General features: G+C 50.2%; 1 protein-coding gene across 1 annotated transcript; it reads right to left on the bottom strand.

The window, feature by feature from the left end:
- Positions 1-800: 800 nt before the first annotated feature.
- Positions 801-23654, bottom strand: LOC140390544 (tubulin beta chain-like). The gene is made up of 4 exons (XM_072475718.1): positions 23480-23654; positions 5081-5189; positions 3313-3423; positions 801-2114 (listed from the first exon to the last, which is right to left on the bottom strand). Exons 1-4 carry the CDS (start codon positions 23534-23536, stop codon positions 1054-1056), a joined length of 1338 nt encoding a protein of 445 aa, XP_072331819.1. The 5' UTR covers positions 23537-23654; the 3' UTR covers positions 801-1053.
- Positions 23655-24907: the final 1253 nt, after the last annotated feature.

Below are 24907 nucleotides of genomic sequence, written 5' to 3'. Positions count from 1 at the left end.
GTGTAACTTATCGCCACCTCTAACGGACAGTTTGAAACAAATTTCTTTAGGTTAAAAAAAAAACCAGGGCAAGGAGAAGGGTGCCGGGGGGGGGGGGGGGGGGGGGGGGGCTGCTGACTAGCTACATTGGGTCAACTCTGAAATTCAGCCAGATGGCGTACACCCAAGTACGAAGTTGAAAACAATCAAACAGGAAACAGTTAAAAATCCACGAAACTAGGTTTCAGGAATCTCACTAGGCCCCAAGGCAAGGGAGAAGTGGGATTCATTCCGCTACATATCAAACCACAGCTCCGTCGAGCGAAGCGACGGTTGGGATTCAGGAATTTATTTATTTTTAAATCGAAGAGGCAAGTCTGGGGCTGGATTCCCAAGTATATTCTGGGAATGCTGCCATCTTTATTGCGTGCCCAGAATTTGGCTGAAACGGCGATGCTGATGTACGACAGAGAGAGGCAGCCAAAAATCATGAGGAAAAAAATAAAGGAATACATGGCTCAGTTGAAAATAAAACGGGGCGGGGGGGGGGGGGGCCGCGGAATCTACTTTCGTATCGCAGCGGAATATTGTAACGTAGGGCCCAGAGTTCAAGCAATGTAATCAAGAGTGACAGGCCCGGCATGAAATCAGGAGGACAGGCAGAATTCAATACATCCGATAGCAAGCTACATAATTTAACCCTTTGTGAGCAATCAGTCCAGCCCATTCAGATGTACAGACCACCCAATTGTACCCAATTCCTCACTTAATTACCTTCACCCCGTTTCGATCAAGTCAGTAAGTACTTACAAAAAACAGAATAAAACTCAAGAATTTTTTTTAAAAAGTCACCAGGCTCGCACAATGAATACAGCCCATTTCAACGTAAAGCAGATTTTGGGGTCTTCCTCGCGATATGATTGGGCAATGTTACGTTATGATGAATTCGCCGGCTCAAAATGGCTGCCCCACACAAGATTTTTTTTAAATTCGAACCCTGTTGAACATTAGCCTTTCTTTTTTTAAAAAGGTATGTTTTATGTTCACTTGGGAAGGGCCGTCAATTTTTCTCGCTCAGGCCTCGTCTTGTTCGATTTCCTCTTCGAATTCTCCCTCCTCCTCCGCTGTGGCGTCCTGGTACTGTTGGTACTCAGAGACAAGGTCGTTCATGTTGCTCTCGGCCTCTGTGAACTCCATCTCGTCCATGCCCTCGCCCGTGTACCAGTGGAGGAAGGCCTTGCGCCGGAACATGGCCGTGAACTGCTCAGAGATGCGCTTGAAGAGCTCCTGGATGGCGGTGCTGTTGCCGATGAAGGTGACGGCCATCTTGAGGCCCCGGGGCGGGATGTCGCAGACGGCAGTCTTGACGTTGTTGGGGATCCACTCCACGAAGTAGCTGCTGTTCTTGTTCTGGACGTTGAGCATCTGCTCGTCCACCTCCTTCATGGACATGCGGCCCCGGAAGATTGCGGCCACCGTTAGGTAGCGGCCGTGCCGGGGGTCGCAGGCCGCCATCATGTTCTTGGCGTCGAACACCTGCTGGGTGAGCTCGGGCACCGTCAGGGCCCGGTACTGTTGGCTGCCCCGGCTGGTCAGCGGGGCAAAGCCAGGCATGAAGAAGTGGAGGCGGGGGAAGGGCACCATGTTGACCGCCAGTTTGCGCAGGTCGGCGTTGAGCTGGCCGGGGAAGCGGAGGCAGGTGGTGACACCGCTCATGGTGGCGGAGACGAGATGGTTCAGGTCCCCGTAGGTGGGGGTGGTCAGCTTGAGGGTGCGGAAGCAGATATCGTAGAGGGCCTCGTTGTCAATGCAGAAGGTCTCGTCAGTGTTCTCCACCAGCTGGTGGACCGACAGCGTGGCGTTGTACGGCTCGACCACCGTGTCGGAAACCTTGGGGGAGGGCACCACGCTGAAAGTGTTCATGATCCGGTCGGGGTACTCTTCGCGGATCTTGCTGATGAGGAGCGTGCCCAGACCCGAGCCAGTGCCACCCCCCAGCGAGTGGGTGAGCTGGAAACCCTGTAGACAGTCGCAGCTCTCGGCCTCCTTCCTCACCACGTCCAGCACGGAGTCGACCAGCTCAGCGCCTTCTGTATAGTGGCCTTTGGCCCAATTGTTCCCTGCTCCACTGTGACCTGCAAAACAAAAACACCCAAAGAACAAGGTTCAACAAGGTGAGCGGAGGTCACGCTAAACATTTCCACAGCTCCACGCAGGCCAACCATCCGCCCTAACCCACCCTGTCTGTAGGAACCCTGTACAAATCCCATTCCCCAACCCAGAGGATCAGGGGACAAACTTGTACTTTTTGGGCCTACAATCGACAAAGCCAGCGGCGACATTTTGATCCATCAGAGGTGCCTTTTTCAAGTAATAAGATCATGAAGATCCAGTTCCCCCCCCCCAACTCCTTCCCCCCTCCCCGAATCCCATCTAGAAAAAAAAAAAAAGGGTTGCATTGGAGTAACGCCCTACACATCCTCAGGACTCGCAAAAGCACTTCACTGCCAACCAAGTACTTGGGTAGTCGAGTTACAGCCCCAATCTGTGCACAGCAAGCTGCCAAGCAGTAATTGAAGGTGACCAGCTCACCTGCTCCCAAGTGACGTTGATTAAAGGATAGATTTGCACCCAGGTCACTAGAGCTATCTCGTCTGCTCTTCACAATACTGCCTCAGGGTCATCTATTCATAGAATTTACAGTGCAGAAGGAGGCCATTCGGCCCATCGAGTCTGCACCAGCTCTGGAAACAACACCCTACCCAAGGTCAACACCTCCACACTATCCCCATAACCCAGTAACTCCACCCAACACCAAGGGCAATTTTGGACACTTGGGGGCAATTTAACACGGCCAATCCACCTAACCTGCACATCTTTGGACTGTGGGAGGAAACCGGAGCACCCGGAGGAAACCCACGCACACACGGGGAGGATGTGCAGACTCCGCACAGACAGTGACCAAATCCGGAATCGAACCTGGGACCCTGGAGCTGTGAAGCAATTGTGCTATTCACAATGCTACTGTGCTGCCCCAATGCAGAACTAGAAGACGGCAACTTTTGACAGTGCGCCGTCCTTCACGATTGCGCAGGGCGTGTCCGCCTCGAGTGCGCTCAAGTGTCTGGGGTGGGACACAATCCTGACATGGGAAGAGGAGGAGGAATGTAGATTTGCACTCCTCCAGCCCAAAAGATATTTAAGGAGGTCTACTATCTCAAACGAGAGCTACTTGCAGGGTTCCCAGGAGCAGAAAAATTATGATCTCCCGACGATAAAAAGCAGCAAAAACCAGAACACGAAAGGGGTAGACCTCAATGGGCCTTTACTTACCGAACACAAAGTTATCTGGTCTGAATATCTGCCCAAATGGCCCAGAACGAACAGAGTCCATTGTACCAGGCTCCAAGTCCACCAGAATCGCACGGGGAACATATCTACCTCCTGAGAGAGGGAAAGGAGGAAAGGCAGGTTGGTAACTAACCGTTGGCTGTAACAACAACAGGGCAGAGTGCCTTCAGTCACTTTATGAACTAGAAGAATTGGTGACAATGCAGCCCAGTCTGTTTATGAAGTGAACTCAGCCCAACGCATCACACAAGCTCGCCACCCCCACATTGATTCTGTCTACACCTCCCGCTGCCTCAGGAAGGCAGGCAGCATTGTCAGAGACCCCTCCCACCCAGGCATTGCCTTCTTCCAGACCCTTCCATCAGGCAGGAGGTACAGAAGTCTGAAGACCCGCACATCCAGACACAGGAACAGCTTCTTCCCCACAGCTACTAGACTCCTCAACGACTCCCCCTCGGACTGATCTGCTCCCTGTAAGAACACTGGCCGGGATTCTTCAAAATGGTGGCTAAGCGTTGACGCCGGCGTAAACACCGGAGTGTTTTACGCCAGCGCCAAACAGGCCACTTGGCCCAGCGATTCCGTGGCCACCATGGCACCGGAGTGCTCCTCGCCAGCCCTGCGTAACATGGCGGATCCACACCGCGGTCCGGTGCGGAAGGTAGGCCCCCCCGCCCCCCCCAGATTGTGCGAGCCCGCCAATCGGTGGTCCCTGATCACAGGCCTGACCACCATGGAGGCCCCCCCTCCTGCCAGAGACTGATTAACCCGCCTCCCCCCCCCCCCCCCCACCAGGACAGTCGCGACGCCAAGTGGAACCATACGTGAACCACGCCGGGCAGCAACTCAGCCGGCCGACCGCCGAGACCGCTTTTCAACAGCCCCCGACCGGCACCGTAGACCACGCGCACGCAAGTGCCACCGCTTCTCCGGAGGCTCGCGTCCCGGCATCGGACCCGATCGCCGGTCTGACACCCCATTCTCCGCCCCCACGCCTAGCGCGATTTTGCGCGGAGAATCCCGGCCACTATTCACGACGCCCTATGCTGCTCTTACTCATGTATTTGCTTTGTTTGGCCCCTTGTTCCGCACTGTAACCAATCACTGTTTGTCAGATGTATCATTTGTCAATGTACTCTGTTGGTTATTTTTTTTTAACCAGTGTACGTTCCCTCGGCCGCAGAAAAATACTTTTCACTGTACTTCGGTACATGTGACAATAAATCAAATAAAATCAAGTTAAAGAACCCAAACGTTATGGCACCCAAGAGATTGGAGGGGTTTGTTTTGATTGGTTGGCTGATGGCCAATGGATTGGCCAGGGACAGTATTCTGCCCGGCAACCTACAGCGAGTGGTTCCAGTCAGGTGGTGGTGTTTTTTGAAAGGAAACCAGGCGAAGCCACTGGACCCTCAAGGCGGAAGCAGCTCTCCCTCTGCTGCCTTCGGTCTCCAGGCAGAAGCTTCTAGACCCCCTCGCTCTCGATTGTGGGCTGCCTGCTATTTCTGAGTTTGCCATGCAAACCATTACAAGCTGAAATAAAAGATAACGTCCGCCTGAAAGTCAGTCTCACCCAGCACTGCACTAAACGGCGAATGCACTCTCTCAACCTAACCCAGCATCAAAACAGGAGATGCAATTACCCAAGGGCACATTACATCGAATTGACCCTACAGTAATCTCGAAACTGAACCCCCCCCCCCCCCTTACCAAGGGAGAACTCTCCCCGCACCAGAAGACAAGTCAGTACCTGATGCTTCATTATAGTAGACATTAATGCGGTTGAGCTGGAGGTCGCTGTCGCCATTGTAGTTACCAGTGGGGTCGATGCCATGCTCATCACTGATTACTTCCCAGAACTGCAAAAGGAGACCAGAGAGTGGAGTTAGTACAGTTCAGGGGGGGAGCACACACAGGGCAGGATAGCCAGCAAGTTCGAAACTCAAATACAGCCCCCCACCCTCACACCAAGCCCAACGCTTACGCGAACAGTTGACTGCCGAACGCCATCATGGAGAACAGAAAAGAGGCCAGTCGGCCCATTTAAATCAGCACGCCATTATAAACACCACATCCCCCAATCTCCAGCTACCTCCTAGCCTGGTCAAAGTTACCCGAGATAGGGGTGGCTTGTGGCACAGTGGTTAGCACTGGGACTGCGGCGCTGAGGACCCGGGGTCACTGTCCGTGTGGAGTTTGCACATTCTCCCCGCGTCTGCGTGGGTCTCACCCCCTTGAAGTCTTCACAGCATGACGACGACTTGAGGCAAGCGGTTCTACCTCAGAACTTAAAGAAGGGGTAGAAACCTCTTCTGGGGTGGAGGCAATATTTGCTCCCATCTCCAACTGCCCTCGAGAGGGTGGCAATGAACCACCATTTTGAACCATTGCTGTCCCGGTGATGTAGGTACACCCACACAGAACATAGGACCCGCCATTCGGCCCTTCTCCGCCATTAATTATGATCATAGCTGATTATACAGCTCTATAGTCTGTCCCCACTTTCCTCCCACCCCCACTATACCCAAAGTGCTGTGGTCTAACTCCTTCTTAAAATCATGGCAATGCTTTGGTCTCAACTGCACCCAGTGGCAACCAATTCCACAGGCTGACCCCCCTCTGGATGAAGACATTTCTCCTCATCCTTGTCCTAAATGGTCTCCCCCGTATCCTCAGACTGTGGTCCCTGGTTCGAGACCCCCTCATGGCACACATCATTCTTGCATCTACCCTGTTAGAATCATTGCACATTTCCCACCTCCTTCCCGTCAATCCAGAAGCCATTCGGATAATAATCTGCCAAAGGAGGATCTCGCATTTCCCCATCTGCCACTCACTCAAACATGTCCAAATCACACGGAAGCATCTCTGCATCCTCACATTCCCAGCTGTGTGCCACCTGGGGTGCTGTTTCGGAGGACGTTCCCAGATTTCGACCCAGTGGCAGAAATATATTTCCAAGTCAGGATGGAGCGTGATTCTTAGAGGGGAACTTGCAGGTCATGGGAGTTTCGAAGGGTCTGCTGCCTTTATCCTTAGAGATGGGGACGGCTGTAGGTTTGGCAGGTGCCATCCAAGGATTGTGACTGCAGTGCACCTTGCAGAGGATACACAGGGCTGCCATTGTGCGTTGGGAAGGGTGCCAATCAAGCCATCTGCTTGGTCCTGGATGGTACAGAGCTTCTCGATTGTTGTCGGAGCTGCACTCATCCAGGCAAGTGGAGAGTATCCCATCACACTCCTGACTTGTAACTTGCAGGTGGTGGACATGCTTTGGGGAGTCAGGAGTGTCATGATATTCAAACATACATCATAACACATACATAATGATAGACAGACCAACGGACCAATTAGCACACATAACAGGACAGCCAATCAGACAAGAGCAGGCACAGTATAAGACATGAAACAGGACACTTCCTGGGCAGTCCATCTGGAGACAGCACAGGGCAGGACCTGATTAGCAAGACACTCACACAGTCACAACGTGCTGAGTACCAGGTCTGTTGTATAAATAGTTAGATGGAATAAAACTGCGTTGTACCAATCGCAACCGTGTTGGCTTGTCTGTACCTCGGAGCACCCAACACCTCAAGGAGGAGAGTTACTCGCCGCAGGATTCCTGAACTCGGACCTGCTCTGGTAGCCATTTTGTGAAGTGAGATGGGTCTGGTAGCCATTTTGTGAAGCGAGATGGATCTGGTAGCCATTTTGTGAAGCGAGATGGGTCAAGGTCAAAATAAAAAGGGTCACTGAGCCAATCAGTTTCCTCTGCCACATCATCGCTTTGGCATGTTCATGTTTTTAAAGGATTCTATACTTTGTGTTGGAGCCAGAAAAATGCTGGCAGTAAACAGCAGCAGGAATCTTGCAATAAGGAACAGAAAACAGATCAGAGCATCTGCGGCAAGAGAAAGAGTTTCACATCTGTGACCGAATGTGCTGATTTCAGATTGCCAACGTCAGGAATAGTTTGCTTTGGTCAGGAATGATTCCTATTTTTAAAATTTTTTTATTCATCCATGAGTCTCTGGCTGTGCCAGCATTCATTGCCCATCCCTACTTGCCCTGGAGGGCAGTTAAGATGTCAACCACATTGCTGTGGGTATGGAGTCACGTGTAGACTAGGCCAGACCAGGCAAGGATGTATTTTTTAAAAATTTAGAGTGACCGTTTCCCCCCCCCATTAAGGGGCAATTTAGTGTGGCCAATCCACCTACCCGGCACATTTGTTTTTGGAGTCGAGACCCACGCAGACACGGAGAGAATGTGAAAACGCCACATGACAGTGACGCAGGGCCAGGATCGAACCCGGGTCCTCTGCGCCGTGAGGCAGCAGTGCTAACCACTGTGCTGCCGTGTCGCCCACTATGTCATTTATCTCAAGGAGGCTTGGAATATAAAAGCAGGGATGTACTTCTGAAGCATTATAAAGCATTAGTTAGGCCCCATTTAGAATACTGAGCAATTCTGGGCCCCACACCACAGGAAGGACATACTGGCACTGGAGGGGGCCCAGCGGAAATTCACACGGATGATCCCAGGAATGGTAGGCCTAACATACGATGAACGTCTGAGGATCCTGGGATTATATTCATTGGAGTTTAGGAGGTTGAGGGGAGATTTAATAGAAACTTACAAGATAATGAATGGCTTAGATAGGGTGGATGTAGGGAAGTTGTTTCCATTAGCAGGGGAGACTAGGACCCGGGGGCACAGCCTTAGAATAAAAGGGAATCACTTTAGAACAGAGATGAGGAGAAATTTCTTCAGCCAGAGAGTGGTGGGTCTGTGGAATTCTTTGCCACAGAGGGCGGTGGAGGCCGGGACGTTGAGTGTCTTTAAGACAGAAGTTGATAAATTCTTGATTTCCCGAGGAATTAAGGGCTATGGAGAGAGAGCGGGTAAATGGAGTTGAAATCAGCCATGATTGAATGGCGGAGTGGACTCGATGGGCCGAATGGCCTTACTTCCGCTCCTATGTCTTATGGTCTTAAACCATCACGGATTGTCATAAAAAGCCATCTGGTTCTCTAATGTCCTTTAGGGAAGGAAATCTGCCGTTCTTACCCGGTCTGGCCGACACGTGACTCCAGACCCACAGCAAATGTGGGTGACTCTTAACTACCCCTCGGACAATGGCCGAGTGAGACGCTCAGCTCAAGGGCAATTAGGGACGGGCAACACATGCTCAACTCCAACAGCAGAAAGGAAAACCACTGGTTGGAAAAATGCTCGAGCCAGACATGCAGCTCTAGGGATGGGCGACACATGCTCAACTCCCAACGACAGCAGAAAGAAAAAACACTCTGGTTGGAAAAAATGCTCCTTTAGAGTTCCCTGCTGGATTTATCGATGAATAAAACTATTTTCAACAATTCCTTTTCTTTTTTTTTTAAAAAAAAAAATGTGCATTTTTCAGCAGTGGCTATTGTAGGTCGTCACAGTAAAAGAAGCATGAGCAAGGTTAAAATGGTCCATTTTGAATGTCCACACTGTTTGCCACATCCAGATTTAAATCAGGGACTTAACCAGCAAGGGAGCAGATATCTTCCCCGGTTGCAGAAAAGTAACGGGTGCAGGTCCAAGCACGACAGACTCGCTACAGCTGGCGAGACGCCACATCTTGATGGCTTGGGAATGTCTGACGCTGGTATTCAGCTAGCTCGCAAAATAAAACTGGCTGGGGATGAAGGGGGGGGGGGGGATGGTTGCTGGCTGACAGGGGAAAAGGGACATTTGAAAAACTCCACTGAAGCAGTGGGTTCCTCTGTCGCCAGAATGGGAGGGACACCATCAGCACACTAAATAGTCCATTGTAGAGGCGGCACGGTGGCGCAGTGGTTAGCACTGCAGCCTCACGGTGTCGAGGTCCCGGATTCGATCCCGGCTCTGGGTCACTGTCCGTGTGGAGTTTGCCTATTCTTCCCGTGTTTGCGTGGCTTTCGCCCCCACAACCCAAAGATGCGCAGGGTAGGTGGATTGGCCACACTAAATTGCCCCTCAATTGGAAAAAATGAATTGGGTACTCTAAATTTTTTCTTTTTTAAAATAGTCCATTGTTCAGTCTTCTAGAACGAACGCTGGTGGAGCTGTGGGTAGAGGGAACCTACACCACAATTTAAAAAAAAAAAAAAAAAAAAAAAAAAAAAAAAAATCACATTCACACGCATCACCTCCCACTCCCCACAGATCAACAGCAGCTCATAGCAAAAGGATTTTACGCACAACTCCCACAGCTGCCATCACTTCCCGGCTCTCCGGAGGAAGGAGCTGTGCTCCGAAAGCTAGTGATTCCAAAAAAACAACAAAAACAACCTGTTGGGACTTTAACCTGGTGTAAGACTTCTTACTGTGCCCTCACAACCAACAATTCTGCACGGTGGGGATTCTATGATTTAATTCGGATTGCAATCACAGTCCCATTATGGTCTCCTCCCCTCCCCCAGACAAAGCCATGGACATGGGCGGTAGAGAGAAATCCGTCAGCGGGGAGGGTGCCTGGAAGCACATTTCCCCCCACCCCCCCAAAGGGAAAACTGGGACTCATCTCTCAGAGATCTGTCGATGCTGGGGAAGGGGGAGGGGGTGGCAGCTAAAGAACAAAGGAACTGGGGCTTAAAAAAAATCTACCCTGCTGGTTACTTGGGAGCTACATTCCTGCACAAGAAAACCCCGCCAGAAACAAAAAACAAAGATCAGACAGGAACAAACGGTGAAGAAATAAAAAAACAGAATTGCCTCAGAGACAAAGACTCCTTTCTGTTGCACCATCTGACCCTCCGAGGGATTTGTACCCTCATTAAACCGCTCACAGCTCACGCGATCAGCGGCGACTCAATCACACGTTTGAACAAGGAATAGCTTTGACAAAAAAATATAGACAGAGACAACCAAAGGGGTCTTGGGCTTTGTTCAGCACAGAATTGCTGGGATTGAACAAAGGGAGGGAGGCAATCCTGGCTTTGTTTTCACAATCCCTGCACTCTTGGCAGCTCGGAATCATGTCGGATGCTCTCCCCTTTTATGAAAGCAAATCTCGGCTGGACTCCGAAGCAAAACCAGAACATTCTGGACAAACTCTGCAGGTCGGACAGCGGCAACGGAACGGACCAAACGTTCGGTGCCGGAGGACACGTCGTCAAAGCTCTTACACAAACTTCAACTCGAGACAAGCTACAAGGTGGATATCGTGTCCAGTCATAGAATTTACAGTGCAGAAGGAGGCCATTCAGCCCATCGAGTGCACCGGCCTTTGGAAAGAGCACCCTACTTAAGCCCCTCGCTGCCACCCTATTCCCTTTACCCCCGTAACCCGTTTACAATTGCCTCTTGATAGCGAGGAGGTTTAATATGGGGAGGTCAGTCAGAGTCCTGTCACCATCTGGTTACACCACATGGAAGACTTTCAGTTTGACACAGTGAAGCCTTCGCTGCTGCAGGCCCAGTTGGCTGTTGGCCAACTCAGCCACCATAGCTCACTTCACCCACAGTACAAATCTCATCAACACGCTCGGTGAGGGCTCATTTATTGAGACAGTTGCTGCCGGCAATGGAATAAAGCAGTGGTTGTGGTTTTTAATCCAACCCCAATGGCACACGGACCTGGAAAACCGGCGAGAAGAATCCTCAGTTTCTCCACACAACCACAACCCGTCTAACAGTCGAGCATACATCAAGGCCGACTCTGACCCTATAAAGCAGAAAGCCTCAATTCATACTCATTCCACTGTTAGCTCAGTTCAGTCGGTGTCTATTATCATGCGAGAGTGCCTGTAAGATCTGGATGTTTAAGCAATGTACCTTTAAGAAAACAGTGATGTCATAGAGTGGGCGGAGCTCAGCTCAGTTCAGCCATTTTGTAGGTTTTTAAATCGCAGTTTAAAAAGCAGTGTGTGTGTTTCCAGAGAGCTGCAGGAAAACAACAAGGGGCGAGATTCTCCACTCCCACGCCGAAGTGGCCGCGCCGTAGGTTCACGACGGTGCGAAACGGCCCCAACCGATTCAGGCCCCGACAATGGGCCAGTATCGGGGCCGCGTCATCTACACGCGCCAGGCCTCGTCGCCCGCGTAAAAGCGGCGTCGCATAGATGACGCAGCCGGCGCCGCATAACGGGCGTTATCCACGGGTTGGCCAGTGCCAACCCACGCATGCGTGGTTGCCGGCCTCTCTAAGTCCGCCCCGCAAGATGGCGGACAGATCTTGCAGGGCTGCGGAAGGAAGGAGGTCATCCTTCAGAGAGGACGGCCCGACGATCGGTTGGCACCGATCACGGGCCACCCCACATTCCAGGTAAAGCCCGGTGCAGGATCCCCCCCCCCCCGCCAGCATTCACGCACCACCCACAACTGCAGCGACCAGGTGTGGACGGCGCCGGGGGGAACCCGCCGTTTTGGCCCGGCCCTTCGGCCCATCCGGGCCTCAGAATAGCAGGGGTGCCGGAGAATCGCCATTTTCGGTGTCTCCGGCGATTCTCCGGCCCGCGAAAAGTGACCGGGCCGTTCCCGCCGCTTGGGAGAATCGCGGGAGGGCATCGGACCAGCGTCCCCGGAAATTTTGGCGGCCCAGGCGATTCTCCCAACCGGCGCGGGAGTGGAGAATCGCGCCCAAGGTGCTGGAGCAGAAATCAACCAAGCTAACATATCTCTGCCATTCTGCAGAAAACATATATATCCTTTAACCTGATGTGATACTGTTCGAAGGTGTTAAGTCTTTTGGAAGTTTGAAGGAACAGTTTAAGGAATTATTTACTGTTGCAATAGTTTGAGTTATCGTTGAAGTAAGGGGTGTTAAGAGATCCAATGTTGACTTCCGGGTGCGGCGATGACCAGCTGAGTCGCACGTTTCGGCAGCTCCCGGTGAAACGGACTTTTGGGCTCTTGATAGGAGCCCCAACGGCAATTTTAACGGCTAAAAACACCGTGCGGTAAACCAGAAGGGAATCCCCCCTGGATACGGATGAAAAAAGGAGAAAGCGGCCGGATTGCAGTGGATCCTTTAGAACAGCGGCAAGGAAGGCAAGCAAAAACCAAGATGGCATCGGAAGGTGGCAGTTTAACATGGGGCCCTGAACAACAAGAGTTCTTGAAATGCTGTGTGGAAGAGCTCAAAAAGGAAATGAAGAAAGAGCTGTTGGCCCCGACACTACAGGCGGTCGAAGGGCTAAAGGAGGAACAAAAGACCCAGGAGCGGGAGCTTCGGGTCGTGAAGGCAAAGGCAGCCGAGAATGAGGACGACATACAGGGCCTGGTGGTGAAGACGGAGACGCATGAGGCACATCAGAAACGATGTGTGGAAAGGTTGGAGGCACTGGAGAACAACACAAGGAGGAACAACCTGAGGATTCTTGGTCTTCCTGAAGGTGCGGAGGGAGCGGACGTCGGGGCATATGTGAGCACGATGCTGCACTCGTTAATGGGAGCGGAGGCCCCGGCGGGTCCGTTGGAGGTGGAGGGAGCATACCGAGTGATGGCGCGAGGACCAAGAGCAGGAGAAATTCCCAGAGCCATAGTGGTGAGATTCCTCCGTTTTAAGGATAGAGAAATGGTCCTTAGATGGGCAAAGAAAACTCGGAGCAGTAAATGGGAGAACGCGGTGATCCGCGTTTATCAAGACTGGAGTGCGGAGGTGGCGAGAAGGAGGGCGAGCTTTAATCGGGCCAAGGCGGTGCTTCATAAAAAGATAATAAAATTTGGAATGCTGCAACCGGCAAGACTGTGGGTCACATATCAAGGGAGGTACCACTACTTTGAGACGGCGGATGAAGCGTGGACTTTTATTGTGGAAGAAAAACTGGAATGAGCGGGTTATTAAAAAGAACGTTTGAACAAAGTGGTGGGGCGAAGGGGGGGGGGGGTTAAAAAGGGGGGAAAAGAGGAGTTTTATGTACTAATCCTGCGATGTGGTAACTTTTCTCTCTTCCACAGGTGGTGATGGGGGGAGGAGGGGAGGTGGAGGAGATGGGGCGTTGGCCATTGGGGGCAGGGCCAAGGGAGAAGCGCGGGCTTGGTTCCTGCGCTATGATAATCATGGCGGGAATAGAGAAGCAGGAAGGAGGGGGCGTCGCACGGTGCGAGACAAGGTCACGGGGGGAAGCCGAGGTCGGCCAGAGTTTGCTGACTTCTGGGAGCAACATGGGGGGAGTAATTACGCTAGCGGGGGATCTAGCGGGGGTGGGGGGGAATTACTGGGTTGCTGCTGCTGGGGTGGGGAGGGGGGGGGGGGGAAGAGCTGGTATGGGAGGGGCGGGGGGGCACCGCCTGGGGGAGATACAGCTGCGTGGGAACCGGGTGAGGAGCTGGAAAAAGGGGATGGCTAATCGACAAGGGGGGGGGGTAGGAAGCCCCCCAACCCGGCTGATCACGTGGAACGTGAGAGGGCTGAACGGGCCGATAAAGAGGGCACGGGTACTCAACCACATCTGCCTTAAGTTTCTTAAGGTGTGCATGTTACAGGAAACGCACCTGAAACTGATAGACCAGGTTAGGCTAAGCAAAGGATGGGCGGGGCAGGTGTTCCATTCGGGGCTAGATGCGAAAAACAGGGGGGTGGCTATATTAGTGGGGAAGCGGGTAATGTTCGAGGCAAAGACTATAGTGGCGGATAACGGGGGCAGATACGTGATGGTGAGTGGCAAACTACAGGGGGAAACGGTAGTTTTGGTAAACGTATATGCCCCGAACTGGGATGATGCCAATTTTATGAGGCGGATGCTAGGACGCATTCCGGACCTGGAGACGGGAAAGCTGATAATGGGGGGAGATTTTAATACGGTGTTGGAACCAGGGCTGGATAGGTCGAAGTCCAGGACTGGAAGGAGGCCGGCAGCAGCCAAGGTACTTAAAGATTTTATGGAGCAGATGGGAGGTGTAGACCCGTGGAGATTTAGCAGACCTAGGAGTAAGGAGTTCTCGTTTTTCTCCTATGTCCATAAAGTCTACTCGCGAATAGACTTTTTTGTGCTGGGAAGGGGGTTGATCCCGAAGGTGAGGGGAACGGAGTATACGGCTATAGCCATTTCGGATCACGCTCCACACTGGGTAGACTTAGAGATAGGGGAGGAATCAGGAGGGCGCCCACCCTGGAGAATGGACATGGGACTAATGGCAGATGAGGGGGGGTGTCTAAGGGCGAGGGGGTGCATTGAAAAGTACTTGGAACTCAATGATAATGGGGAGGTCCAGGTGGGAGTGGTCTGGGAGGCGTTGAAGGCGGTGGTTAGAGGGGAGCTGATATCAATGAGGGCACATAAAGGGAAGCAGGAGAGTAAGGAACAGGAGCGGTTGCTGCAAGAACTTTTGAGGGTGGACAGACAATATGCGGAAGCACCGGAGGAGGGACTGTACAGGGAAAGGCAAAGGCTACATGTAGAATTTGACTTGCTGACTACGGGCACTGCAGAGGCACAATGGAGGAAGGCACAGGGTGTACCGTACGAATATGGGGAGAAGGCGAGCAGGTTGCTGGCACCAATTGAGGAAAAGGGGAGCAGCGAGGGAAATAGGGGGAGTGAGGGATGAGGAAGGAGAGATGGAGCAGGGAGTGGAGAGAGTGAATGGAGTGTTCAAGACATTTTATAAAAAATTACATGAAGCTCAACCCCCGGATGGGAGGGAGAGAATGATGGGCTTCTTGGATCGGCTGGAATTTCCCAAGGTGGAAGAGCAGGAAAGGGTGGGACTGGGAGCACAGATCGAGGTAGAAGAAGTGGTGAAAGGAATTAGGAGCATGCAGGCGGGAAAGGCCCCGGGACCGGATGGATTCCCAGTCGAATTCTATAGAAAATATGTGGACTTGCTCGCCTCGGTATTGACGAGGACCTTTAATGAGGCAAAGGAAAGGGGACAACTGCCCCCGACTATGTCTGAAGCAACGATATCGCTTCTCTTAAAGAAGGAAAAGGACCCGCTACAATGCGGGTCCTATAGACCCATTTCCCTCAAGATCCTGGCCAAGGTAATGGCAATGAGAATAGAGGAATGTGTCCCGGGGGTGGTCCACGAGGACCAAACTGGGTTTGTGAAGGGGAGACAGCTGAACACGAATATACGGAGGCTGTTAGGGGTAATGATGATGGCCCCACCAGAGGGGGAAAACGGAGATAGTAGTGGCGATGGATGCCGAGAAAGCATTTGATAGAGTGGAGTGGGATTATTTGTGGGAGGTGTTGAGGAGATGGGTATATAAGATGGGTACAGCTGCTGTATAGGGCCCCGATGGCGAGCGTGGTCACGAATGGACGGGGATCTGCATATTTTCGGCTCCATAGAGGGACAAGGCAGGGATGCCCTCTGTCCCCATTATTGTTTGCACTGGCGATTGAGCCCCTGGCGATAGCGTTGAGGGGTTCCAAGAAGTGGAGGGGAGTACTTAGAGGAGGAGAAGAACACCGGGTATCTTTGTATGCAGACGATTTGCTACTATACGTGGCGGACCCGGCGGAGGGGATGCCAGAAATAATGCGGATACTTGGGGATTTTTCAGGGTATAAATTGAACATGGGGAAAAGTGAGTTGTTTGTGGTGCATCCAGGGGAGCAGAGTAGAGAAATAGAGGACCTACCGTTGAGGAAGGTAACAAGGGACTTTCGTTACCTGGGGATCCAGATAGCCAAGAATTGGGGCACATTGCATAGGTTAAATTTAACACAGTTGGTGGAACAAATGGAGGAGGATTTCAAGAGATGGGATATGGTATCCCTGTCACTGGCAGGGAGGGTGCAGGCGGTTAAGATGGTCGTCCTCCCGAGATTCCTCTTTGTGTTTCAGTGCCTCCCGGTGGTGATCACGAAGGCTTTTTTAAAAAAGGATTGAAAAGAGCATAATGGGTTTTGTGTGGGCCGGGAAGACCCCGAGAGTGAGGAAGGGATTCTTACAGCGTAGCAGGGATAGGGGGGGGGGCTGGCACTACCGAGCCTAAGTGAGTATTATTGGGCCGCTAATATTTCAATGGTGAGTAAGTGGATGGGAGAGGAGGAGGAGGGAGCGGCGTGGAAGAGATTAGAGAGGGCGTCCTGTAGGGGGACCAGCCTGCAGGCTATGGTGACAGCCCCATTGCCGTTCTCACCGAGGAACTACACCACAAGCCCGGTGGTGGTGGCTACACTGAAGATTTGGGGACAGCATAGGGGAAAGACTGGAGCCTTGGGGGGGTCCCCAATAAGAAACAACCATAGGTTTGCCCCGGGGGAATGGATGGGGGATATGGAATGTGGCAAAGAGCAGGAATAACGCAACTGAAAGATCAGTTTGTGGATGGGAAGTTCGCGAGTCTGGGAGCGCTGACCGAGAAATATGGGTTGCCCCAAGGGAATGCATTCAGGTATATGCAACTGAGGGCTTTTGCGAGGCAACAGGTGAGGGAATTCCCACAGCTCCCGACACAAGAGGTGCAGGACAGAGTGATCTCAAAGACATGGGTGGGGGATGGTAAGGTGTCAGATATATATAGGGAAATGAGGGACGAAGGAGAGACTATGGTAGATGAACTAAAAGGGAAATGGGAAGAAGAGCTGGGGGAGGAGATCGAGGAGGGGCTGTGGGCAGATGCCCTCAGCAGGGTAAACTCGTCGTCCTCGTGTGCCAGGCTAAGCCTGATTCAGTTTAAGGTATTACACAGGGCGCATATGACTGGAGCACGGCTCAGTAAATTTTTTGGGGTGGAGGATAGGTGTGCAAGGTGCTCGAGAAGCCCAGCGAATCATACCCATATGTTTTGGTCATGCCCGGCACTACAGGGGTTTTGGATGGGGGTGACAAAGGTGCTTTCAAAAGTAGTGGGGGTCCGGGTCGAACCAAGCTGGGGGTTGGCTATATTTGGGGTTGCACAAGAGCCGGGAGTGTAGGAGGCGAGAGAGGCCGATGTTTTGGCCTTTGCGTCCCTAGTAGCCCGGCGCAGGATATTGTTAATGTGGAAAGAAGCCAAGCCCCCGGGGGTGGAGACCTGGATAAATTACATGGCAGGGTTTATAAAGCTAGCGCGGATTAAGTTCGTTCTAAGGGGGTCGGCTCAAGGGTTCACCAGGCGGTGGCAACCGTTCGTCGAATACCTCGCAGAAAGATAGATGGAATGGAAAAATGAAGGCAGCAGCAGCAGCCCAGGATCGGGGGCGGGGGGGGGGGGGGGGAAAGAGGAGGAACCAGAAGGACTCTCAGGGTTGTTAATACATATTATACAGTATATATAGGTCGTTGCGACAGGTAATTATATATTGGACTGTTAAAATTATATTTTTGGAGAGTGTTACTTGTGATAAGGCAGTTGCCAATTAGGGTTAGTTTTCATTTTTGTTATTTATTATTTATTCATTTTTTGTTTATAAAATAGGTCATTGTTATGTGTTGTTATAATATTGTGTAAAGGATGCACAATGTACTGTGTTGGTTGACCAAAAATCTTCAATAAAATATTTATTAAAAAAAAGAGATCCAATGTTTATTTAAGATGTTAAGTTGAGTTCATGGAATAAACTGTTGTGTGTTAAAAAACCCACGTGTCCATAATTGTAATCCCAAAAAGCAACAAATACATTAAAGGGAGAGGTTGGTTGAACTCCATGATACATTTTGGGGTTCTGAAAACGCCTCGCCCATAACACTATTCATTGGAATGAGCTCCTAACCAAACACTTCGATTCTGGGAATGGAGGGATTTTCTAATGAGGAGAGGTTGAGTCTGTACTCATTGAAGTTTAGAAGAATGAGAGGCAGCCTTTTTGAGACATCAGATTCTCAGGGGGTTTGACAGGGGAGACACAGAGGAGGTTTCCTCTTGTGGGAGAGTCTAGGACCAGAGGGCACAATCTCAGAGTCAGGGGGTCGCCCATTTGAGACAGAGATGAGGAGGAATTTCCTCGCTCAGAGGGGAGTGAATCTGTGGAATTCTTTACCGCAGAGAGCTGTAGAGGCTGGGTCGTTAAGTATCTGGCGGCACGGTAGCACAGTGGTTAGCACTGTTGCTTCACAGCTCCAGGGTCCCAGGTTCGATTCCCGGTTTGGGTCACTGTCTGTGCGGAGTCTGCACGTTCTCCCAGTGTCTGCGTGGGTTTCCTCCGGGTGCTCCAGTTTCCTCCCGCAATTCCCGAAGCTTGTTAGGTGAAGTGGACATTCGGAATGCTCCCTCCGTGTACCCGAACGGGCGTCGGAGCGTGGCAACTCGGGGCTTTTCACAGTCACTTCATTGCAGTGTTAATGCAAGACAACTTGTGACAAACAAGGTTATTACATTATACGTTCACGGCTGAGATACAGATTTTTAAATCAGCAAGGTTGATGGGGATGAGGTGGGAAAGTGGATTGAGGATTATCAGTGGGAGATCAGTCATGGTCTCATTGAATGGCAGAGCAGGCTCGATGAGCCTGATGACCTCTTCCGCTCTAACCACGATATCTATAGTAACTTTGCAAACCCGATAATGTTTTCCACATCAAACTATACAGAAGTGTTTTTTTCAGTTAGGAATCCTATAGTAGATGGTGAAATTGTGCACCCCAATCCCACAAAACACAAAGGGAAAGGTAGATTATTAAACCCAGGAACAACCCTTGAAAAAATGGCCTGAACTTGCTGAATCCTTTAGGGGTGCTCGTTGAGGTTTAGTTGAAAAACATTGCAATGCAACAGCAGAGCTGAATTTTTCCAAATCTGGAAGTCATTATCCACAGTGGCAACTCCAGGTTATCGGGCAGGAATGAAAGCCAGAATCTATTCCAACGGCAGTCTGTGGTGGCCAAAAATTTGCCTCCGCTGATGATCGAATCTTCTCATTTCAAGCCTGCATACTGTAGGAAATATTGTTTTCCTTGTACAAGGTTGTTAGGTACTTTACAAGTGTCTACACTGTTTTTTTCCTAAGCTAGTTCAGAGTATAGAATTTACAGTGCAGGAGGAGGCCGTCAAGTCTGCACCGGTCCCTTGAAAGAGCATCCTACTTAAGCCCACACCTCCACCCTACACCTGTAACCCAGCCTAAGCTTTTTGGACACCATTTAGCACGGCCAATCCACCTAACCAGCACATCTTTGGACTGTGGGAGGAAACCGGAGCACCCGGAGAGAACCCACACAGACACAGGGAGAACGTGCAGACTCCACAGACAGTGACCCAGCGGGGGAAATCGAACCTGGGACCCTGGAGCTGTGAAGCAACAGCACTAACTACTGTGCTACCGTTCAGAGCGGCATGGTGGCAGTGTGTAGAACTGCTGTCTCATAGTGCCACGGACCGGGTTAGATTATGACCGTGGGCGACTGTGTAGAGTTTGGACCTTCTCCTAGTGTCTGCGTGGGTTTCCTCTGGGGGCTCCGGTTTCCTCCCACAGTCCAAAGATGTGAAAGTTAGGTATATTGGCCATGCTAAATTGCCCCTTGGTGTCCATCACACAAGCTTGCCACCTGCACATTGATTCTGTCTACACCTCCAGCTGCCTCAGGAAGGCAGACAGCATTATCAGAGACCCCCTTGACTTCAGGAAGCGTAGTGGAGAACATGCCCCGTCTACATCAATGGGAACGAAGTAGAAAGGGTCGAGAGCTTAAAAGTTTAGGTGTCCAGATCACCAACAACCGGTCCTGGTCCCCCCATGCCGACACTATAGTTAAGAAAGCCCACCAACGACTCTACTTCCTCAGAAGATTAAGGAAATTTGGCAGGTCAGCTACGACTCTCACCAACCTCTACAGATACAACCAGAAAGAATGTTTTCTATGGTGCATCACAGCCTGGTATGGAGCCTGCTCTGCCCAAGACCGCAGGAAACTATAAAAGGTCGTAAATGTAGCCCAGTCCTTCATGCAAATCATCCTCCCTCCATTGACTCGGTCTACAATTCCCACTGCCTCTGAAAGGCAGCCAGCATAATTAAGGACCCCACGCACTCCAGACATACTCTCTCCCAACTTCTTCCGTCAGGAAAAGGATACCAAAGTTTGAGGTCACGTACCAGCCGACTCAAGAACAGCTTCTTCCCTACAGCCATCAGACTTTTGAATGGACCTACCTCGTATTAAGCTAATCTTTTCTCTACACCTTGCTATAAATGCATCATTATATTCTGCAGTCTCGCCTTCCTCCCCTATGTACGGTATGCATTGTTTGTACAGCATGCAGGAAACAATACTTTTCACTGTATACTAATACATGTGACAATAATAAATCAAATCCCACCCAGGCTTTGCTTTCTTCCAGACCCTTCCATCAGGCAGAAGATACAGAAGTCTGAAGACCCGCACATCCAGGCATAGGAACAGCTTCTTCCCCACAGCTACTAGACTCCTCAACGACTCCCCCTCGGACTGATCTGTTCCCTGTAAGAACACTATCCACTACGGCCTATGCATTTGCTTGGTTTGGCCACTTGTTCTGCACTGTAAGCACTGTTTGTCAATGTACCCTTCGTCAATATACTCTGTCGATTATTCTTTTTTTTTGTCTATGTACGTACGTTCCCCCAGCTGCAGAAAAATACTTTTCACTGTAGTTCGGTACATATGACAATAAATCAAATCATTAAAAAAGGTGGGGGGTGAACCTTGGGGAGGTGATCTTTCGGAGGGTCAGTGCAGACTCTATAGGCCGAATGGCCTGTCTGCACTATAGGAATTCAATGATTGCGCTTATTAGGTTAGGCATAAATTAAGGATGTCACACATTGATTAAGAGTAACCTGGAGCATGAGACAAGACAATTACAGAGACAAAGGATAAGACATTAGAACAATGCAGAATTATTAAATAGATGGTCAAGTCTGGGAAACACAGTTTAAGAATAGAAGCAAAATGGTTCAAAATAACTACACTGCTCGAGTTTCCCAGCTCTGATCATTAACAGGGGACAATTTACACTCTATTTGCAAGCCGTGACCTTGTTCATTGTAATTCAGGATGCAGCTATGTGGTAATGGTCTATTGATGCAATAATGAATGAGGGGTAAATGGTCTACTGACCAAACTGTGACTGGGGTATTGATAATGTTAAAGGATGTGGGTGGCTTGTAAACTATTGCGTGGAACCGTTTATATTACTTATCAAATTGTCCTGTTACACTCAAACTACTGCCTGCGAATGTGGTGTCTTGGTAAAGGGCCCAAATAAAGCTCCAAGTGATGTACAGAAATTTAAATAATACACATCTTGGCAGCACAGTAGTTAGCATTGCCGCCTCACGGCATAGAGGTCCCAGGTTTGATCTCGGTTCTGGGTCACTGTCCGTGGATTTTGCACATTCTCCCTGTGTCTGCATGGGTTTCGCCCCCACAACCCAAAGATGGGCAGAGTAGGTGAATTGGCCACACTAAATTGCCCCTTAATTGGAAAAAATGAAGTGGGCACTCTGAATTTTAAGGGAAAAAAATTAATACACATCTTGAATTTCCCCAAAAGCTCAGCTTGATGGGCTGAATGGCCTCCTTCTGCTCTGTTGGGGGTTCCAGAGATTCACTTCTTCCTGGATGATACTGATGCGGACTAATTCCTTAGATCGCCCATTTCGAGGTGGACAGCATGCTCAAAACTTGCATTAAACTAAGTGTGTTACAAGTAGCCTTCAATTAACACTGCAATTAGTTACTGTGAAAATCAAGGGCAGCACAGTGGCGCAGAGAGTTAGCCCTGTTGCCTCACGGCGCCGAGGTCCCAGGTTCGATCCCGGCTCTGGGTCACTGTCCGTGTGGAGTTTGCACATTCTCCCCGTGTCTGCGTGGGTTTCACCCCCAGAACCCAAAGATGTGCAGAGTAGGTGGATTGGCCACGCTAAACTGCCCCTTAAATTGGGTACTCCAAATTAAAATAATAACTAGAAGTAGAAAAGGATCTCCCTCGTGACTGTGGAATATGGAAGTTTTGCAACACAGCCTCTTTATTCTTCCTTCCATCATACAGTCAACTCAACAGCACTTGTGCATCAAGACAAAGGTTTAAAATAAAAACATGATTGCAAAGTGTGGTTGTGCCTTGGTCCCAGACCAGTAGGTCTTAAGGGACCTAGGTAGCAGTCAAAGGGGGGGGGGGGGGGGCGCGGAAAACTAGCTCTCCTCCAGATAGGAATTCATATATTTTTTAAAAAGTACCGTTTTGGCGCCACATCTGCCCATTGGCTTGTTTGGCGCCTCCGCTAACGGCAGGATACTCCCCTTCCAGGGCATCGCGACCAATAAGAGGCCATGTCAATTACCGAGAGGCGTGGTCCTTTGAAATCCAGGAATCCCAAGGCAAGGGAGGAGAATAGACCATAATGGCCATCGTTCCCTGGAGGGGACCACTCCCCACCACCACATTACGTCATCTGTGCCATCACCCCCAAAAATCAATGGCATGGGATCAATTTCCCTGGAAAACAAGAGAAATTGCACCCTCGTCCCACCCCAGCAAAAAAAAATTCTCTCAATCAAAGGAGAAATTGACATGAATCAGTTTTGAAGTTACGCGAAGGATCAATTTCCCTGGAAATTGACACAAAGAAATTACATCCTGAACAAGAAACGATAATTTGACTCAGCAGCCGAATCAGGGATAGATCATTTTGATTACTTTGTATAAAATGTACATATTAGTTGCATACCCCCTCCTTGTAATACAATAGGGACAGGTTCTATCCTTTTATTGCTCTTTTGTTCTTAAGGGGAGCACAGTAAGAAGTCTTACAACACCAGTAGGTCTTAAGGCGGACATTTAGTAACCAAAAAAGCTTCTCGCTACTCGACTGGAAACATTTTGATCGGGGACTATTTCTCTCGGGTGTAGCCACCACCAAATCTTAAAATATCCCTGCTTCAGCTAACATCGCGTGGGTTTGAAACAGTGAACCCCCCCCCCCCAAAAAAAAAATCGTTCAACTGTAATATTGCATTTCTTTTGAAACCAAGAAAAAATATATTTTCAATCAGATTTGTACACAATCCGCTCCCCTATCTATATATGGGCTATTAATGATTTAAGCGAGAGAATTTCAAATTCCTGCCTCATTTATCCTATGCTATCCATCCATCCACTTAATCAAAAGAAATTCAAACCCAAATTAACCTTTAGTAAATCTCCAGGCCATTGTTTAAAACGAATTTCGGTTCATGTTACAGCCAAGCACATTTGGAACACTCAATCCTTTTTTTTTTAAGATTCAGAAATGCAAATTGTAACAAAGTGGATCTTTCTTACCTTGGCCCCTATCTGGTTGCCGCACTGACCAGCTTGTAGATGTACGATCTCCCTCATCTTTCGTTTTGTGCAGGGAGGGGCGGGGAAAAGAAGAATTTGCCGAAAACCCGTATACAATGGCTAACTGCACCGCTCTTGGTCCTTGCAAATCTACTTGTAACAAAGCTTATAAAATGGGGTGGCTCCTCACGAATAGCCCCTTCCTATTGGCTCCATGCAAACATGTGGACCAGAAACCATCCGCTCATTGCCAGCGAAGTGTTGCAGTAATTAACTGGCCAGGAGCTGTGAAAGTAACTCTGGGAGCTGGAGTCCAGATTTCAGGTTTTGTCTATGTGGGGGAGAGACGGGAACAAGTGGACATCGTTAAAGAATAAGGGGTCTCCCATTTAAGACAGAATGTTTCCTCCTCTCTCAGAATCATAGAATTCCCCCCCTACAGTGCAGATGGAGGCCATTCGGCCCATCAAGCCTGCACACCCACCCCTCTGAAAGAGCACCCCTTCCAAGCCCCTGTCCTACCCTGTAACCCCACTTTCGACTGTGGGAGGAAACCGGCACACCCGGAGGCAACCCACACAGACACGGGGAGGACGTGCAAACTCCACGCAAACAATCACCACAGGCATGTGGCGCAGTGGTTAGCACTGGGACTACGGCGCTGAGGAGCCGGGTTCGAATCCCGGCCCTGGGTCGCTGTCCGTGTGGAATTTGCACATTCTCCCCGTGTCTGCGTGGGTTTCGCCCCCACAACCCAAAGATGCTGGTTAAGTGGATTGGCCACGCTAAATTGCCCCTTAATTGGAAAAAGAAATAATTGGGTACTCTAAATTTATTTTTAAAGAACAGTCACCCATGGCTGGAATTGAACCCGGATCCCTGGTGCTGTGAGGCAGCAGTGCTAACCCTTATGCCACTCTGCCGCCCCTTAATTTGTATAATCCTTTTCCCCAGAGAGAAGGCTGGGTCATTGAATATTTTTCAGCTGAGACACATAGATTCTTTTTTTTAAAATATATTTTATTGAAATTTTTTTCCAAACAACAATTTTTCCCTCTTACAAAGCAAACGAAACAATAACAAAACAGAAATTTTTAACAATACACAGGTAACAAAACCCCATTGTCTATTGACCTAAACTAAACTAAACCCCCCCCTCCCCCCCCCCCCCCCCCCCCCCTCCCCCTGGGTTGCTGCTGCTGGTCATCTGTCTTCCCTCTAACGTTCCCCTAGGTAGTCGAGAAATGGCTGCCACCGCCTGGTGAACCCTTGAGCCGATCCTCTCAGGGTAAACTTTATCTGCTCCAGTTTAATGAACCCCGCCATATCATTTACCCAGGCCTCCAGTCCGGGGGGTTTCGCCTCCTTCCACATGAGTAGGATCCTGCGCCGGGCTACTAGGGACGCAAAGGCCATGACATCGGCCTC

Source organism: Scyliorhinus torazame, chromosome 14, assembly GCF_047496885.1.
Source record: "Scyliorhinus torazame isolate Kashiwa2021f chromosome 14, sScyTor2.1, whole genome shotgun sequence".
Lineage (NCBI taxonomy): Eukaryota > Metazoa > Chordata > Chondrichthyes > Carcharhiniformes > Scyliorhinidae > Scyliorhinus > Scyliorhinus torazame.
This window is presented reverse-complemented; position numbering and strand designations above follow the sequence as displayed.